At 35.9% G+C, this 21,011-nt stretch overlaps 1 protein-coding gene across 1 annotated transcript; it reads left to right on the top strand.

Moving 5' to 3' along the window:
• The first annotated feature begins 3,824 nt into the window (after positions 1-3,824).
• On the top strand, positions 3,825-20,789 carry LOC120630008 (circadian clock-controlled protein daywake-like). Its single transcript, XM_039899126.1, has 5 exons — positions 3,825-3,952; positions 6,098-6,317; positions 18,679-18,809; positions 19,560-19,715; positions 20,560-20,789. Exons 1-5 carry the CDS (start codon positions 3,898-3,900, stop codon positions 20,703-20,705), a joined length of 708 nt encoding a protein of 235 aa, XP_039755060.1. The 5' UTR covers positions 3,825-3,897; the 3' UTR covers positions 20,706-20,789.
• The last annotated feature ends 222 nt before the right edge of the window (positions 20,790-21,011 follow it).

Here is a 21,011-nt window from a genome sequence, read left to right as displayed (position 1 = left end):
TTGAAGCATTAAACACCACTCTACTTTAGTAGTGTTTCTGACACTATATATATATATATATGTATATATATTTAATCTCAGAATTAAGAATATACAGAAACCTCATTCAGCCATTATTGCATGTAATGTACTCAGTGGCGTGCATAGAGGGTATGGACAGGGTATGAGTTATAACAAACTTAAGGATAGGCATTGAAAGAGTTATAAAAAACCTACCCTTAAGTATTTATAACTCGCACTGTAGATTTTCTTAATTTTGTATCATCTGCATACCCTGTGCATACCCTCTATGCACGCCACTGAGTGTACTGTGTCCAAAAACAGTGAAAATGCCCCGCGCACGTCTTCACATACGCGGAACGTTGCTAGCTCACACACTTTTCCCATTTATGGTAAACGTTCAGAACATTGGAGGTAAAATAATTACTGTCAACTGCTAAATGGAATGGAATTATTAATCACCTGTTCGAGAAACACTACTAAAATAGAGTGGTTTTTGATGCTTCAATAATAGTCGTGTACACGATTTCTGTATGTTCTTAACTCTGTGTTTAACATCTACATTAAAATATCAAGAAGGTTAATTTGTGTTATTTATTTATTTTCATCATCATCATCATATCAACTAATTACCAGCACTGGTCTCGTCCCACAATGATAAGGGTTACAGCTGGCATCCACCACGCTGGCCAAGTGTGGATTGGTGGACTTCACACGCCTTTGAGAACGTTATTCAGATTTTACGGCAAGCAGATTTCCTCAGAATGTTTTCCTGCACTGTTAAAGCATCGTGTTGGGCGAGCGTGGTGGACTACGGCCTTAACCCCCTCTCAATGTGGGAGGAGACCCGTGCCATGTATTGGGCCGGTAATGGGTCGATATGATGATATCGAATATACCACCGGCACAATATCATGAACATGGCTGAATCTTCTTCTATATATATAGAAGAGAAAGTGTGTGGGTATGTTCCGTATAGGCTCCGAAACTGCTGGACCGATTTCAATGAAACTTTCAGGAAATCTCCGGTTTGACCTGGCGAGAATGATTTAATGATTAATATGATTCCTAAGGTGATTTTGGACCTGCCAATGCACAAGTTTAAAGAATTTGTTAAAACACATTTATTATAGCGAGGTTACTATACAATTGGTGAATTTTTTAATGACAAGGTTGCTTGGAAGCATCCGGCTCCGCTTTCAGCTCTCATAAGATAGAAAAATGAATGTTAAAATGCAAAATATAAATTGTTGATGTTGGAAAAGAGCAACTGCTGAGTTTCTTGCCGGCTTCTTCTCGGTAGAATCTGCCTTCCGAACCGGTGGTAGAATCACTACAAACAGACAGACTTGACGTTTCAAAAGTGCTTATATTAGGCCTACTTGAAATAAATGAATTTTGAATTTTGAATTTGAATTTTGAGAAATTCTTTAAAGTTTGGTGACGATCGGAGCACTCCTATTTTTGAACTGTCAAACTGTCAAATACAGCTTTTATTTACTATGATGATATTCTATTGTTGGGTGTACATGGGTGTAGATAATGATCTTCACCCGCTCGAGAAGAGAATAGAAGAGAATGAATACGGAGAGAAATAAATGATTTAATATATTATGAGACTTAAATTAAAAATTTAATTATTTAAGTTTATTGTTTAAATAAAATAAAGCAAAATCTAGCCCGGCGAAGCGGCCTAGGTACGCTAGTACTAAATATAATTAAAACGCGAAAAACGAATTCATTAATTAAATGAGCATATTAAGCAAATTCCTTAAAATGCTAACAAATTTAATGAAATATCTGGCACATATCATTATAGTTAAATCATTTACCGACTTTGCAAAATGACTGTAATATAAGTACCTATTATTTAGGTAAGAATCATACGTAATAATGTGACGGCCGATTGGCGCAGTGGGCAGCGACCCTGTTTTCTGAGTCCAAGGCGTGTCGTGGGCTCAATTCCCACAACTGGAAAATGTTTGTGTAAAGAACATGTATGTTTTTCAGTGTCTCGGTGTTTATATGTATATTATAAGTATTTAAGTATATTATTAAAAATATTCATCAGTCATCTTAGTAACCATAACACAAGCTACGCTTACTTTGGGACTAGATGGCGGTGTGTGTATTGTCGTAGTATATTTATTTATTTATTATTATTTATTATACAAAGAAAATAAGAATAATAGCAGTAGTTTTAGTAGTAGTACTAGAAGAGCTTTTTAGTGACAGTGCCCGTCCGGGATACTATATGTGGTTACCGTTGTAATTGTGCCTATGTATATGAGGGTTATTCATTGATGAACACAGGGCAAAATGTTGCCGGACGTGCTTCTTGCACGCCCGCGAAGTTTTGCTCTGTTTAAGGCGATGGTTTTACACTTACCATCAAGCGAGATATCTGCTTTATCCGTCATTTATAGTTATGAAAATAAAAGAAAATAAAAATGCAAAAACACATAGCCTACATACAAAATAATTGCTTTATATTATTCTTCAGGCGTAGTATTAAGAAAGTAAGTATACGTACTGTATACCTATTAATTTTTGTGCTTGTAATATCAATTCCTGTCGAATCTTGTCATTTTTTCATGGACTATAATTAACTAGTTTTCAGTTGGGAGTAATCATGATAAATATTTAAACAAAAATACTATTCCCATCCCGATATCTTTCACCACACTGAGCAGACGGGTTGGTCAGTATATGGTAGTATAGGACGCTGCCCGTTCTCCGCTTAAAGCGATAAGACCGCCTTTGCACATTTTTTTGCCTGGTGCCGGCTTTCGCCGTGGCTAGTTACCACCCTACCGACAAAGACGTGCCGCTAAGCGATTAAGTGTTTCGGAGCGATGTCGCGTAGAAACCGTTTAGGGGTATGACTATCATACTCCCTAACAGGTTAGCCCGCTATCATCTTAGACTGCATCATCACTTATCACAAGATGAGATTGCAGTTAAGGGCTAACTTGTAGTGGAATAAAAAAAATGTTAATAAAAAAAAAAGTTTTTATTTTATTACTGTTTTTTAATATTTATTATCTTTATCCCTTAATTGTGTGCAATAAAGAATTTATCTATTTATCTCTGCTACATTCCCATAGTCGATTCGGAAGACAACCGCGGGAAGAGTGGTGACACCTTTATTCTAAAAAAAACCGTTTTTTTTATTAAGTTAGCCAATGACTGCAATCTCACCTGGTGGTAAGTGATGATGCAGTCTAAGATGGTAGCGGGCTAGCCTGTTAGGTAGTATGGTAGTCATACCCCTCATCGGCTTCTACGCGACATAACACTGGAACACTAAATCGTTAAGCGGCACGTCTTTATCGGTGGGGTATTAACTAGCCATTGCCCGTGCGGGGAATCCAACCTGGGGCCTCCCACTTAAATTCACATCCCTCACCGTTGCGCCAGAGAAGTCGTCGTAGGTATTTACACCCCTCACCGTTGCGCCAGAGAAGTCGTCGTAGGTATTTACACCCCTCACCGTTGCGCCAGAGAAGTCGTCGTAGGTATTTACACAACTCACACGTTTTTTTGGTCTAAAGCGGGAACCCTTTTTTTGGCGGTGGAAAAGCTACATTGCTTCCGATCCTTCGGCTTTTTTGGTCTGAAGTGGGAACCCTGGAATTTGAATTCAAACTTGCCAAGTACTAGCCCACAAGGCATTTGTTTTTGAAACTCGAAATAAAATAGCAAAACAATTTTAAGCGCGAACAAAAACACAAGGGCAATAAATGTCGATTTTTAGCAGTAGATGCTGACGTCAGCACTTCTTACTCCCACCGGCCCATATAAACAAGCGGATAGTATGCGCACCGACACACTAAGTACAACATCATTGCAAAATCATCCTTCTATAATATTTTTTTTTAAATAAAACCAGTGAAAATGTTGAAGATTATATCTTTTCTGAGTTTAGTGCTCGGCTGTTATTCTAGCTCTGGTAAGAACAAAATGACTGTCGGATTTATATTTTTTATTTGCGCCGCCTCATGTACCTTTTTAAAATAATAAAATTTTGATTTGTTGTAAGGAACATGCTGAATTAGAGTGATCGCATAGAGAAACTTTAATTCCTTTTTTTAAATTAAGTTTAATTAGCGTATAGTCCGCGAAAAGCAGAATAATCTGTATCTCTCTATATCTGTACTCTCAGAGGTTACATTGTCGAACAGATTCTTCTGAAATTGGGGAGGATAGCAAATTAAGCTTAATTTTCATAATATATCATGGATTTAGGCAAAGTAAGCCTGCTTCTATCCAATAAGTTTAATTCGGCTTTTTTTTTTCCCTGAAAAAATTGCCTGTTCTATAGGGATAAAAACCATGATAAATCCAGTGAACTTGTTTGACTTTTATTTTGACGCCCCTTTTCCGCGGTTTTCACGGCCCATTGAAAAATTCAGAAAAATTAAAACTTCAATCATGTATGTCTATAGTAATACTTTTGATGTGTACATACAAAAATCGTAGTAAGATTATGTCGCCATAATCTTAAGAATTCGTAAATTAAAATAATAACTTCGAGACTTCCAAACACCAAGTGCTTTTCAGGCAGTACCATTTTAAAATTATAGTTTTATGACATAATAATTACACAAAACTTTTATTATTTATAATGTCAAAATTCAAATTTAAAATTCAAAATTCATTTATTTCAAGGAGGCCCAGTATATAAGCACTTTTGAAACGTCAAGTCTGTCTGTTTGTAGTGAAGAAGAGCCGACAAGAAACTCTGCAGATTGCTCTTTTCCAACCTCATTCATATAATGCTATAATAAAACGTAAAATGTAATTCTTCTAATATTATAAATGTGAAAGTATGGATGTTTGTTACTCAATCACGCAAAAACGGCTGAACGAATTTGGATGAAATTAGACATGTATGTAGGTATTGAGATGTAAAAGAACATAGGCTACCTTTTGTCATTTAATTTTGATTATTATTATTTTTAAACGAGCGAAGCTTTAGACCCAATTCTGAAGTCCTCGAAGACGAAGTCGCGGGCAGAAGCTAATGTCTTATAAATACAATTTTCTTTATAAATAGTTCAAAATTGTATGTTAAACCTGATTACCATATCTTATAGAAGTACAAAGAACTTTTTTGTTTTATTAATTTGTGGACAAGGAAACAGTTATCTCTACAAGAGATCTCTACCAGGGTCACCTAAGCACGCCCTGGGCTAGGTTGTTAAGTTTTATTACCTACAGTCTTGATGATCCTTACTGATAATATTGAAAAAGTACAAATGCGAAAGTGTGTTGGTACGACTTCCTTGACGCCCTAACTAAGCAGCCAACCAATTTGATTTATGGCATAGAGTGAGTTGAAAGTACGGAGAGTAACGTATGCTACTCTTTATCCCAGAAAAACAAACGGTTCCCACGGGATTTGTAAAAAACCGTAATGAACGTAGACGAAGAAAACGGGCTTAAGTTAGTAAATAACTAGCTTCTACCTGCGATTTCGTCTACGTTGACTTAAGAATTATTTCTAATGCTTCGCTTGTTAACAATTTTTAATCCTACCACGGGAAGGTCGGTATAAAGAGTTCATGTCCTTTTTCATAGCATAGATGACATGCGTACCAAATTTGTTTAAAATCCGTGCAGCCGTTTTTTCGTGATTCAGATTGTTTTCGTATAATATAAATAAAAATATATAAATATATATATAAGTAGGAGACTGTAGTATCGTTTAGGTGATGGTGATAACTGCATTCGTTAACTTAAAACTAAAACTAGGAAGGTTTCAAATGCACCCTGGTCTAAGAATACCCCACAACAAACTTAGCCAGGTTTTTTTTGTTATCACCTTCTCACAGTCGAGTAAATGTTTAGCTATGACGTTAAAACAATTCATACCTAAGCTTTATTATCAAACATGTAATCCTAAATATTTTAATAGGATTATTGTCATTAACTTGTGATAATAGTCGTTTACGCCCACCAACCCGCATTGGAGCAGCCTGGTGGGACTATGCTTCAAAACCCGGCTCTCATATGAGAGAGGAGGCCATTTCCATGCAGTGGGACGCTACTAAGCTGCCGATGACAATGATGAATCAGTTCTTTTTTCGCCCAGCGCCCTTCATAACACCATGCAAGCCCGGCGACTCCGCCTGCCTGATCGCCTCAGCCAACAGCGCGATCGCCGCGTTCGCAGACGGCGTACCCGCGCTGGGAATCAAACCCATAGACCCGCTACAGATCCCTCTCATCAAGAGCGACCACGCAGGCCTCAAGCTGGTCTTCAGGGACTCCACTCTCACCGGCCTCAAGAACTGCAACGTAGAAAGTGTAAAGTAAGTACCAAGACGTCATCATTTGTGTGGTTCAGCAAATTAAGCTTAGGGCAAAGAATTAAGAATATACAGAAGCCGTGTATACAACTAATATTGAAGCATCAATAACTACTCCACTTTAGAATGTTTCTCGAATAGGGTTATTCACTTCATTTAGCAGTTAACTTTTATTATTTTACCTCTAATGTTTTAAACGTTTACCATAAAATAGGGAAACGGGAAAAGTTTGTAAGCCAGCAACATTCCGCGGGTGTGAAGTGAGATGTTCGCTAGGCATTTTCACTGTTTTTGGACGTAATGCACAGCATGCAATAATAGCTGAGTGAGGGTTCTGGTGGTCTTTATTCTGTGGTCAGAACTTTACCTTCCTTTCATTCGATTCCCGGCCCGCACGCTCTACTTTTCAATTCAATTCTTTTATTTGCATATAACATTTTAGGTATACATTTTAAGTAAAAATTTATGACATATCATATGACGTTTTCGAAGCTATGTGCGTTTTAAGCAAAAAAAGCATCTCCTCTCAGAATGAGAAGGGTTAATGCCGTAGTCCACTACACTGGCCCAGTGCGGATTGGTGGACTTCAGACGCCTTTGAGAACGTTATGGAGAACTCTCAGGCAAGCAGGTTTCTTCACGATGTTTTCCTTCACCGTTATAGAAATATTTTCTTATTTCCATGGGGTTTAAATTCTTAGTTAGGTCTTGAAATAAAAATAAGCTATAATGAAATAATAAATTAAGTATAAAATGTTTAAATTTATGATTTAATGATTGGCATGTTTATTGGCCTACATCCTATTTACAGATGTAGATTGTTTCTCAACAAAAACTGAAGTATGAAAGGCTGGTCCAACTGTTCTCTTTTTGAATTACTTTTCCACCCGTGGGCCGGTAAAGTAGTTTTTCCACCCGAGGTTTTATAACGCAATTTTTCCGAAAATAAGATATGTAAATTTTATTAAATTGTTGAAAGATAACACACAAATAAATTAAATGGAAGTGAAGAAAAGATACAATGGACTATTAGCTCGTGCTCAAATGCATAAAAGATACGTGCGACCTGCTTAGGGTCCGACCAGGCTAGAACAACGTGGGGGTTTAGTTGGTACTACTCCAATAAAATCCGGTGGTATCCCCGGATTTCCCCATTAAAAAAAGCGTGCTGCATCGAATCTGCAAACCAGCATCAATTGCGAACGCTACTCAAAATATAATGATAATAATAAAGTTTCTATTTCAGACAACGGTCCATAATTATTTTGTTAGAAGCAATTTAATTATTCCCCTTTGAACACTTCAAGCGCTGTTACAATGTAAAATGTTTATTATTGACGAACGTAAGTTAGCAGCCCTACACGCGTTTAAGTCTTTTATATGTAAACTTTAGATTTTAACAGTGTTTGGTAAAAGTATTCTGAAAACGAATAAAGTCAACTTATTAAGTCGAAGTGATGCATACATCACTAGCCAATCCCCGCAACTCCTTTAAAACTGTCATTTACTACAATATATTGCGACCGGCCCTTCTGCGCTTTGTATGTATGTCTTACCGTGGTACTCGTTTTATATACATATCCTTTTACCTTCCTTAAGATGGATGGTCTGTGATGTGCAAAAAATATTTTTAAACGATACGATCAGTAGTTCCAGAGATTAGTGAGGTCAAAGTAATATAAAAAAACAAACTTTATTATTAGTAAAAACTCCAATTAGATATATCTATTTTACTCTATTTCAATTGGACAAAGTGTGCATGTTATTTTCTGCAGCAATTTGCTCAAGCAGTTAGTCGCACTACGTCGCTCGGTCTGCTTTGACCCTTACACTGGGAAACGTAAACAACTGAAGAATATAATTAATAGTAATAGTAATAGTAATAAGTTTATTTCAATTAACAGTTCCCCAGCAAATTAAAAATAGTACAAAATAAGGCAAACATAAGGTAATGTGTATCATGAAACCCAAATTCGATAATACTGCTATAGTGCAAGACTGAGTCGCAGTTATTATCGCCCGTCTCTGGAGCGAGAACCATACACTTAAATTAAATCTAGTGAGATTAATAAAAATAAAAACCGAAAAACTTTTTGAATTAAATTCAATTGAAAGCATTGATAAACTCAATTTTTTTTTTTCTACTTTTCTACATTTACATAAATACATCCATAAGATTTTTTTTTAAATATAATTTTTTTTTTAAATATAATTAATTGTACTTAAAAAACTAAATATGAGTGTGTGCGTGCGTGAATTATAGAGCTAGCGGGTACCTGTGAATTTGTCCGCGTATCATTTCGACAAACATTTATCCCCTACTGACCATTTAACCCCTGAGGGTTATTTAAAAAAATACTTTTAGAGATATGGAAATGAGTTTAATTCGTGTCCAGCTTTTGGCAGCAAACCTTACCTAACTTTTGAACGCCAGCTAAAATAAGCACATCTACCCGATCAAATTCAAATTTGTACCAACAAATTTGTGGAAACTGGCTTGTTGGAATTACCTTATCTAATTTTGTAACTATGTAATATAACTATGAAATTAATGGCCTTACTTCAACAACATATATTAAAATCCCTCGTTTTTCACTTTAAGGGATACATTTTAGAGAAAGTCTTAATTACTGAACACTAAAAAGAACATACTCGTACCTTCTAAAGTTTAATGTCTCTCACTTAGAACTGTGGCAATTACATACTGTTTTTTAAATCCCATTTAGGGATAGATTTATGCATTCAGAACTTCAGAAGTAGCCTCAATAACTCCTTGTGTTATTAAGGGAGATGCCGGTAAAAGTCTCGTTAAAATCGGTACAACCATTTCGGAGATTTACCGGAACCTTCCTCTCAGGTTGCTAGATACAGCGTGATATTTTGTAGGACGTATTCCTTACGAACTGTTTTTGTTTTTGAATTCCTTTGACGGCCGAATGGCGTAGTGGGCAGCGACCCTGCTTTCTGAATCCAAGGCCCTGGGTTCGTTTCCCACTACTGGCAAATGTTTGTGTGATGAGCATGAATGTTTTTCAGTGTCTGGGTGTTAATGTGTGTATTATAAGTATTTATGTAATAATATATTCATAAAACTATTCATCAGCTATCTCAGTACCCATAACACAAGCTAAACTTACTTTGGGGACAAGATGGCGATGTGTGTATTGTCGTAGTATATATTTATTTATCTATTACATTAAAAAAAAAAAAACTGTTACCCTGTGTATGAGCGATAGGTTTCCACTTACAACCAAGTCCTTGGTTTGTCAATATATATAAATAGTCTATTCCAATGGACTAAAGACCTCTCCCACGCGGAGTATTTTCTCATAATTACCACGCTGTGCAGACGTGTTGGCAATTCCAGTAGATGGTAGTAGTTGCACAGAGGACAGTGCTGTCCGCTCTCCGTTATATTCCCTTAGTCGCCGCGTGAAGAGGAGCGGTAGTAAAAACTATTTATTTATTTTAAGTATATTTACATTAGTTATACATTTAACCCACTTACAGCCAGGGTTATACAAATTAATTTATATACACGTAAAATTCATCATCATCATTCATTCGTTCATTCCCGGCCCACTACAGGGCACGGGTCTCTTATGTTTAAGGCTGTAGTCCACCAAGCTGGCTTAGTGTGGATTTGTAGTTAACTGTTACTACGTACAAATTGTATTACTTCCTTTTCAACAGTCATGCTGATCTCGATTACGTAGCATTAAACATAATCTAAACTGCCTGCAATTATGTATATACTTAACGTATATGCCAGATTGTAGACAGTTAGTATTATTAATTTTAATGACATGTTCTCTTCTCCCAACGAGACTATTATATGTAATCACACTTATCGTAATAATAATTAATTTAACGTTCTAACCTCGTGGGACACTTGACGGATATTTTCCTTTTACTTGACTAATTTTTCCTGCGCCAGTGCAGACTAATAGACAGGCTTTTCGAGGAGTACAGCAAATTTCATAATAGAACAGGCAGGCATTTCTATAACGCCCGATTGAGTTAAATGTTTCCAGGGTGCGTGCATTCAATTTTTTTTTATTCCGTTGACGGCTATCTCACCTATGTTACACACATGTAAGTGATCATGCAATCTAAGGTGATAGCGGGCTATGCTTTTAATGTATAATTGAATTAAACCATTACCAAAGTCAAAGTCAAAGTCAAATATTTCTTTTTTCAAATAGGCACTTCTGATGCGTACATAACTACCACTAATCGGCTTCTACGCAGCATCGTACCGGAACGTCTACACGTCTTTTCGGCCAGACACCATACCAGATCTGAAATAAATAAATACTCTCCGTCTTTAAAACTAACTCTATGCCAAATATCAAGTTGATCGGTTGCATAGTTAAAACGTGAAGGAAAGACAAACTAACAAAAACACTTTCGCATTTATAATATTAGTAAGGATCTAACCCGTACTTCGCGTGAACCTCTAACCTCTTACTTTTCTAAGTTTTGATCGTTTTAAGCAGTTCAAATAATATTTTCTTTAACGGTGAAGGAAAATATCGAGATGCATGCCTGAGAGTTCTTCATAATGTTCTTATAGGCATGTGAAGTCCACCAATCCGCACTGGGCCAGCGTGGTGGGCCGGTAAATGGTAATGGGTTGATATGACGAAGGATGCTTGCGACTGTCTTGCCTGAAGTCTGGGGATCCCTTAGTCGCTCAAGGATTTCAATAACCGCACTTGTTCTGATAATAAATAGAATAAATATAAATACCGAAGTTAAATATTAGGTTTTACTGTGTAAATATTGTTTAGCTATGATGATGCCGTATTTACAACTAATAGGTAAGTAGCGTATTTCCGATGGAATCCGATAGCCAATATTAAGCAATCATTATGAATGAATACCATTTTATTTTACATAAAAGGTTGTCTGGAGGAGATCGCTTCAAGCGATAAGGTCGCCTTTGCGCATATCTATTTATTTACCTTTTGTTTTGATAACTTGTGGTTTTTTCTGTATGTGCGATAAAGACTTTCTATCTATTTATCTATCTATCTATCAAACAAAAGTACAGAAAAATAAGACAGAAATCATAACAAAGCATATAAAACTTTGGCGGCCTTATCGCCACCTCTTCTAGGCGACCAATGGCGTGAAAAGAGAAGTAACCAACAACTTAAAAAAAAATTGACTGTGTGGCAGATCACAATACAGTTATCACAACCCCTCCTCTTCCCGCGGTTATCATGCGAGGCGACCGAAGGCATAACGGAAAACTGGCAGAATCTATCTGTGGAAAGCAGATGTACAGCCGGCTAGAAACATTCCATCCTTCACTGCGTCAAATTGTAAACTTATGCTGTAAAAAATACTCTTTCATCAATAAATATTATTATTATTTATTGATGAAAGACTAAAATGTTCCTGGGACTCCGCCATTTAATTTAATATTCACTGAGAGTAGAAAATTGAAGGTTAGATCAGCACATGTTGATATAACCTTGTCATTGAATATTATATTTAGAGATTTTCAAAAAACTTTATTTAAAACAGTTGAATTTTGATTCTCTTTGCTATTCACAACTGACCCGTTTGAGAAGACGTAAGCGTTACTTCCGTCAGAAAAATTTGAGATACCCCCTAGTCGCGCCTAAAGAACTTTTATTTCAATTCTTTATTTATGTAGGCTTAGCACCAGCGAATGAAGCGTTCATACATTATTGTGAGGTGGTGGTAATAACTACACCCGTCTTAAAAAGGTAAAACCTTTTTTAAACGAATCAACCAAGCCACTTTATTTTTTCATCACTTTCATTTTTTATTTTCATTATGGTTTATATTAGTAGACTTCACACGCTCTTGAAAACATTGGGAAACTCTCAGGCAAGCAAGTGATATTTAATTGCTTAAGGGATCGTCCATAAATTACGTAAGGTGTTTTTTTTTTTTTAATTTTCTGTGCCCCAATGGTGTCCCCCATTCTCACGTGAGATTTTTCAAAATGTGATTGTTCTTACGTTAACACGTTCGATTGTTATTGTGAATGAACCAAATACCAATGAACCAAAATAGTATACATTTTTTTTGTTTCAATCAGAAAAAAATTGCGTGATATTTGCCCCCACCCCCTCTCCAACGTAAAATTAGATGAGATTTGACTAGACTCCCTCCTCCACTGGAACATCTCACGTATTTTATGAACGCACCCTAAATCAAAAAGCGCACATAACTAAGAGATGTGCGTTCCGGGGATTGAACTTGGTGCCTCCGTCAGGGAAGCTGATGCCACTAAGCTATGCGTAACTACATACGTATAGTTCAGTTTTAGAGTTGAAGGTCGCTTTTTGTTAGAGCACATTATATATTAATTGCACAATGATGTTTATATTTTAGCAGTCTTGAACCTTTTTTTCTTTGTACAGTCACGTGCTATTTTTTTATGGCTTGGATAAACCCCTCATTTTATTTTAGCGGATACTAGATTTCAATAGCATCTGTCTCCTCTCATCTTGAGAAGGGTTAAGGCCTAAGTTCACCCAGCGGGCCAAGTGCCGATTGGTAGACTTCACACGTTCTTAAAAACATTAGGGAACTCTCAGGCATGCAGGTCTCCTCATGATATTGTCCTTCAACATCGTGATATTTAATTGATTAAATTGAAAAAAACGCACACAACTTCGAAATTTGTGTTTCGGGGATTGAACTCGAAGCCCCCGAAAGGGAAACCAAAGCCACTAGGCTATCGCTGAGTAGATTTGTAACTACGTATAAGAGTTGAAGGTTGCTTTTTTGTACCAGCACATTATATATTAGTTGTACAATGATGTTTATATTTTAGCGGTTTGGAACCTTTTTTTCTTTATACAGTCACGTGACATTACATATTATTGTATACTGGATTTTAATAGTAAAACCGAACTGAGTGAGGTACCTAGAGTGGTAAAGAGCAATAGTGGCGTAATAGGTTAGCCACGACCACGTGAGATTGCATTAAATCTCATTTCATTTCATTCTGAAAGTTGATCCGTGCTCTGTATCGGGCCGGTAATGAGTTTATAATAATTACGATAGTAACCTCAATGTATTAAATGTGTTTTAAATACATTGCCTAAACTAACGCGAAGTAAATGTAATGTAGGATTTAAATATACTACGACAATATAGACATCGCCATCTAGCCTCAGAGTACATAAATACATAACTAACCTACTACTACCTAAACTAATGTTTACCCAACTCAAATTTAAAAGCTATTGTAGCTGCAATTTGTAGAAATAGGAATATGTTTGACTGTAAAACTAATTTAATTATCATAATGGGAAATAGAGGGAATGTTAACAAACCTGAGCTGATTAAACTTATTGATTCTTTAAATACATTAAATGTAAATAGTATTGTATTATACACATTTCCTTATTTTCATAACTTGCCACACCAAGAAAATACTATTAGGTATAATTTAAATATGACTTTGTACAATTTATGTACATATAATAAGAAATTTCATGTTATAGACTTTAGCAAATGTGCTAATCCTACTTATAATTTGTACCGAGATAGATATTACCTATCACACTATTTTAAACAACAGATAGCTGTTTCGCTATCTTATTTTTTTACCATAACAGCCAAGAACTTGGCTAAACCAGCTGCTTTTATTGAGCAGTGTAATAGTTTTGACATGAAAACCTTGGAAATTATTCCAAGTCATTTTAGTTTAAACTAGTTAAGGAGACAACAGAGGCTTTCTCTTGCTTAGAAAAGCAGACAACTGAGTCTCCCTCAGGCATATATGAAAAAAATTATAGTAAGGGGTCGCACAATGTACTATTAAACCAAAAATATAATCAAAAATCTAATTCTAATTATATCAACTTGGTTCACCAAAATATTCAATGTATTAGAGGAAAAGACTTAGAGATTGAATTATTTTTAAATGATTTTAACATTAGCATTTTATGTATAACTGAGCACTGGTTGAAAACCCATGAATATTTGTTTAATTTTGGTAACCACCAGGTTGGTAGTTCGTTCACCAGGGTTACAGCGATTCATGGAGGCTCTTTAATTTTATTAAATAAAAATTTAAAATTTAAAAACAGAAACGATATTGTTAGCCTTTCTGTTGAACGGACAATAGAGCTAGCCTCGGTTGAACTAGAGCAATTTATAATTGTTACTGTTTATAGGCCACCCTTGTCAAACTTTGAACTTTTTGAAAAGGTAATGGATGAAGTGTTATTTAAAATATCAAAGTGTAATAAAAAGTTAATAATATGCGGAGATTTTAATGTAAACATTTTAGAAAATAACTCTTTAAGTATCAAGTTATTGAATTTATTTAAAACTTACAATCTATCAAATATGTTCATGGAGCCCACAAGAATAACTGCTACTAGCGCCACCTGTTTGGATAACATCTTTACAAATATAATTCCTATAAGCAAAAATATTATTAGTAAATTAGACTCTGATCATTGTGGTCAAATTATTCAATTTGAAAATGTGAAGAAAAATGTTTCTAAACGTAAAATAACATTTGTTCCTGTAACATCCAACCGCATAGAGAAAATGAGATATAGCCTAGTAAATGACCTCCCATTCCTACCCTCAGGGGCGACTCCAAATGCAATGTACAGCTCCTTTTTCAATACCTTTAATAGACTATTTCATTCTATATTTACTAGTAAGTCGGTTGTGATTACTGATACATTAAATTTTAGTGAGTGGGCGACAGTTGAACTTCATAAAAATAGGCAAAAGCTGTACGAATTGCATGCTGAACGTCAATTTAACACTGGTGATAAGTTTGGGGATTATGTTAAATTGTTCTCCAAGAATTTTAAACGCGCTTGCCACTTAGAAAAGACGCGATACATCAAAAATAAAATTAAAAATAGCAGCAATGCAATCAAAACTACTTGGAACATAATTAATGAGGAGACGGGAAGAGTAACACCACGAAATATTAATTTTAAACTTAATGTAGATAATAAAGCCTTAACAACAGATTTCGAGGTGGCTACTGCTTTTGAAACCTTCTTTACCAACATTCCCGTCTCCACAACAGAATCATTAAACTCTTCACCAGATATGGCTCTCTCTCTATTAAAGGAAAATGTGCCTGAGTGTAACCATTCTTTTAAATTCACGCATGTTAGTGGCTCTGACGTTATTAAAGCCTTTAAATTATTAATTAATAAAAAAAACAAATGATCTGTGGGGCATTTCCGTAAACGTTGTCAAATCATTAATTGATATTGTTGCACCCGATTTAGCCTTAATATTTAATAATTGTATAGATTGTGGTGTGTTTCCTGACTTAATGAAACTTAGTAAAATAGTTCCATTGTTTAAATCGGGTAGTACTTCTGACCCCACTAACTTTAGACCAGTATCCGTACTACCCACTTTCAGTAAAATCTTTGAAAAACTCATTTTAAATCAATTACTTTACCATTTTCATAAGTATAATTTACTTCATATTAAGCAATTTGGTTTCACACGGGGTCGCTCAACAATCGACGCAGGTGTTGAGCTAATACAAAACATATTTGAAGCCTGGGAGGAGTCACGTGATGCACTTGGTGTGTTCTGTGACTTATCTAAGGCGTTTGATTGTGTTCAACACGAAACGTTAGTTAGGAAACTACACCACTATGGAATTCAGGGTGTAGCTCTAGACTTAATGAGTAACTATCTACGCGATAGAATTCAGAAAGTCGACGTGAATGGAAAACGGTCTAATGGATCAGTTATGAAAATAGGTGTCCCACAGGGGTCTATATTAGGACCATTTCTGTTCCTTATTTACATTAATGACCTTCCTTACCTTGCCAAGGATAAACACGGGATAGTTCTGTTTGCCGATGATACATCACTGACTTTTAAAATAAATCGACGTGAACTAGCTTTTGACGACGTAAACAACTCTCTCGCTAAAGTGGTACAGTGGTTTGAAGCTAATAATTTGGTTCTTAACGGAAAAAAAACCAAGTGTATAAAATTCACTTTACCTAATGTTAAACACGTGAAAACCACTGTACTACTTAATAATGAGGAACTGAAACTGGAGGATACGACAGTTTTTCTAGGAATAACGTTAGATTCTAAACTTCAATGGGGCCCTCATGTAGATAATTTATCGAACAGGCTTAGTTCTGCTGCCTATGCGGTAAAGAAGATACGCCATATGACCGACGTAGAAACTGCTAGACTGGTATATTTTAGTTACTTTCACAGCATTATGTCATATGGAATTTTACTTTGGGGTAATGCTGCTGATATTAGCACTATTTTCGTGCTGCAGAAGAGGGCTGTTCGTTCTATCTACAAAATGGGTCCGAGAGAGTCATTGAGAGATAAATTTAAAGATTTTAAAATAATGACAGTGTATATTTCTGTCAGTTTCAGTCAGTACATATTTGAAAATTTAATGTACGTCCATAAAAACATTTCTAAATTTAAGAAAAAATGTGACTGCAATAATTTAAACATTAGAAGTAAGAATAAACTTACAGTGCAATATACTAGGTTACATAAAATTCATAATTCGTTTAAAGGAAATTGCATACAATTCTACAATAAACTACCAATTGACATCTTGGAGATGTCTCTTAAAAAGTTCAAAGTTTGTATTAAACGTAAGCTTATAGAAAAGTCCTATTATAGTATAAAGGACTACGTAAACGATAAAAAAGCTTGGGTGTAAATTATTGCTCTAACCAGGTTGCTCTTCTAATAATTTAAAATTACATTGTGAGATGGCGATAACAAAAAAAAAAAAAAAAACACCCGGCTAAGTTTGTTGTGGGCTTCTTCTTAGACCGGGACGCGTTTGGAACCCTCGTAGCTTTAGTTTTAAGTTTACGAATGTGGTTATCGCCATCATCTCACTACCGTGTAATTCTTATGTACGCATCAAAAGTGCCACCTGTGGGCCTACTTGAATAAAGATATTTTTGACTTTGACTTTGACTTTGACTTTGACATAATTACTTATAATATGCAGATAAACACCCAAACACTGAAAAACATTCATGTTCATCACACAAACATTTTCCAGTTGTTGGAATCGAATCCAGAGCCCTGAACTCGAAAACCCGCTTTTCGAGTTCAGGGCGCTGCCCACTGCACCAATTGGTTGTCAATATTATTGTCCTCAAAGTTTTTATAATTTTCTCAGACGACAGCCCGATAACACTTATTTATGTCCGTTTCTAGTAAGTCGATTGTTTTTAATATCCACCTTTTATAAAGATTAGCTAGATCAATTATACTGCAATTTAAATCAAATTAAGTAGTTAGTCCTAATTAAAAATAATTAACTGGGCAGCATAAAAAGTAGCTCGTTGAAAGAATTACTCTGACAGCTGTTAAACAAAGGTCATTAAAGTTTAATAGTTTGTGTGCGAATGGGTGCTGTTCTGTCCTCTTGAACTATCTAGTGTTAAGCATGTTCAAATTGAAAAATATTTTATTCATGTAGACCTTGTTACAGGCACTTATGAAGCTTTCATACATTTAACATGTTACACTAATGTTAGTGATGGTGATAACTGTATTCGTTAACGTAAAACTAAAGCTAGGAGGGTTCCAAACGCGCCCTGGTCTACGAAGAGCCCACAACAAACTTAACCAGTTTTTTTTTTGTTATCGCCATCTCACAGTCTAGTTAATGTTGAGCTATGAAGTTAGAGCAATTCATACCCAAGTTTTTTTTATCATACATGTAATCTTTAATAATATAATAGGATTTTTTTATAAGCTTACGTTTTATATAAACTTTGAACTTATTAAGAGACATCTCAAGGATTTCATCTGGTAATTTGTTATAAAAAGAAACATGCATCCTAGTAAACTGCACTACAAGTTTATTTTTACTTCTAATATTAATATTGTTACAGTTCAACTACGAAACACGAGGTTCAGAGTTGGAATCCCGTATCGGGCCAACAATTATATAGGTTGCGTTAATTTCATATTAAAGATTTTTTAGTACCAACCTGGAGTAAGATAATCAGCAGTGTCATCCCACACACCTCGGAGAGCACGTAAATCGGTCGGTCCCGGTTATTTTCAATTACTTATTTGTCTGGTGGGAGGCTTTGGCCGTGGCTAGTTACCACCCTACCAACAAAGACGTGCTAAGCGATTTAGCGTTCCGGTGCGATGTCGCGTAGATACCGATTATAGCTGTCTATGGTGTGTCTCACTAAGGGAGTACCTTAGAGGTTAGAATATTAGACTGCAGCATCACTTCAAATCACCACCAGGTGAGATTGCAGTGAAGGGTTAACTTGCAGTGGAATAAAAAAAATAAAAAAAAAACTCTACGCCGTAAATGATTACCATAAAAAAAATTATATTACTCTTTTTATAGACACGACGCGGCCAAGCAGAAGCAGTCCATCACTCTAAAGTGTAGCGCGGTGCTGACCGGGAAGTATACCCTGGACGGGAAGTTGCTCATCCTGCCCGTGCAAGGAAACGGTCCCTTCTCTATCGAAATACGTAAGTAAATGTTGCGTAAATATCCACCATAGACAACTCGCGACAACTTTTTTTGAAGTAAAAACTTCTTTATGCCCGTTTTCACAAGGAGATTCCGATATCACTTACGAGTTGGTGAAACTTTTTGTCCCATAGACGACGCCTGAATTATTACGCATACGATTTAGACGGTGCGTAGTTTTAGTGAAAACGGTCAGGTGCCTTTTTGAGTGATCAAAAGTCATTGAGCTCGCGTCATCGTCACCGAACGCTATCCATGAGCTATATGTGTACTGGGTATACATATATATGTACTTTTGGGCGCGAGCGGCGAGAGTCGCGTACATAGATTTAGATTTTTCTTCTATAGGCAGTGCCCAAAGACTGCCACGGACTTTTTTTTTAATCCATAACTAGTTATGGAATGTGCCTTGATTGCTATTGATTGCTATCTCTCAAGGATTTTTTAATAATTCATTAAGTTTTCAAACGAATGTAGCAAATACGAAAAGAAAACTGCCTACTGCCTAATGCCTACTGAAATAATGTTTTTTATTTTATACAAAAACCATTTTTTATAAATCGAGTATGATGTTTTAGTAAATTAAAACAGATATTTAAGAAAATTACATTTTTATTTCATTTTACCTACTCCCTATAAAAATTAATAGGTGCTTGTAATGAATACCTAACAAGAATAAAAATTCTTTAAAACACATTGGGCTACAGATTTTATCAATAAACAAATTAAATTATTAATTAACTTTGCAGGTGACGTCGTAATCAAAGCGATCATGGACTTGGCAACTGTGACCGGCAAGGATGGGCTCCCGCACTGGCACATCGCCAAGTGGCGTCATTCCTACAAAGTTCTCACTGGCGCCAAGTTCGATTTCCAAAAACTTTTCAACGGAAACAAGGCTCTTAGTACGTATTTGATTTATTGTCACCACTGATGAATAACTCCATATAAATGTTATTCAAAAAGTATGGTTGATATGATGTCATCAATAGCTTTTAACAGTCCACTGCTGAATTAAAGTCCCAAAGATTTGCCCATGATCGCTGGGTAGGCGGGTCTGTATTGATCGGTTTCTACGCATTATCGTACCGAAACGTTAAATCGATGGCAGCTCGTCTTTGTCGGCAAGCCTCCCACTAGACCAGAGAAATTTGAAATTATATGTTTCCAAGCTGCTCCAGTCGGAAATCAAACCCACTTAAAAGTGAGGTCGTCACCGATATTCCGCTCCTAGCTCCTCTGTCCGTCCGGTGAGTGATATTTTGCCCGTTTCACTAACGACGCACACGGGACAAGGCAATGCCTTAGTAAGCAACGCTTTATCAAAGAAGATTCCTAGGCATAAGGCAAACATTTACCTTTCACCAATCGATTTTCACTTGGCAACTCATATAATATATGTTTGGTTGTTGCCACAAGGTGATGTTATATTTTGTGTTTGTATTATCATATGGATTTGGGTTTATTATAACAACTGAATTTTTTTTATTTAGTTTTAGTAATTTCCATTAGTTTATGGGTCCCCCAAACTTTACGATCCGCCGAATAAGTGTCGAACTTTAGAAGGCGCCCAACGTCGTAAGACATCACATTAGAGGTCGTGAAACGTTTTTTTTCTCCAGGAATCCCCCAAATCGCTAGGCATCCTATTAAGGCGATTCCTAGGTTAAGTGGAAACGGGAAAAGTCACATAATAACTTGCATGATATAAAACTTAATAAACTTACCAAAGTTCTTATTTTAATTTAGGTGAACCTGTAATAGAGTTTGCAAATAACCAGTGGAGGGACGTTATGGCAGAAGTGGCGCCACCAGTCGTCGAGGCCATGGTATCGGAGCTGATAGCCCAAGTTGAGAATATGTATGCCGCTGTGCCAGCTTCCGAACTCGCTTAGAACATTTGTAGTTAATTTGATAATGCACAATCTGTATCTATATAACTACTTATAATAAAACTGTAACCGGAAGATTTCTGTACATTTAATATATTTTGAAAATTTTGACCGGGGGATGCTTTATAATCAATACTGAGTCCAATAAGGATTTTTATTTAATTTTTGTCTGCCTGTCTGTCTGTCTGTCTGTTTGTCCTTGCATCACGTAAAAACTACAGAACGGATTTAAACAAAATTTGGTATAGTGGTAGCTGATATTCCGGGTCGACATAAAGGATACTTTTTATCCCGATAAACAATAAGGTT

Source organism: Pararge aegeria, chromosome 15 (genome assembly GCF_905163445.1).
Source record: "Pararge aegeria chromosome 15, ilParAegt1.1, whole genome shotgun sequence".
NCBI classification, from domain to species: Eukaryota; Metazoa; Arthropoda; class Insecta; order Lepidoptera; family Nymphalidae; genus Pararge; species Pararge aegeria.
The sequence above is the reverse complement of the archived record's forward strand: the minus strand, read 5'-3'. Positions and strand labels throughout refer to the sequence as shown.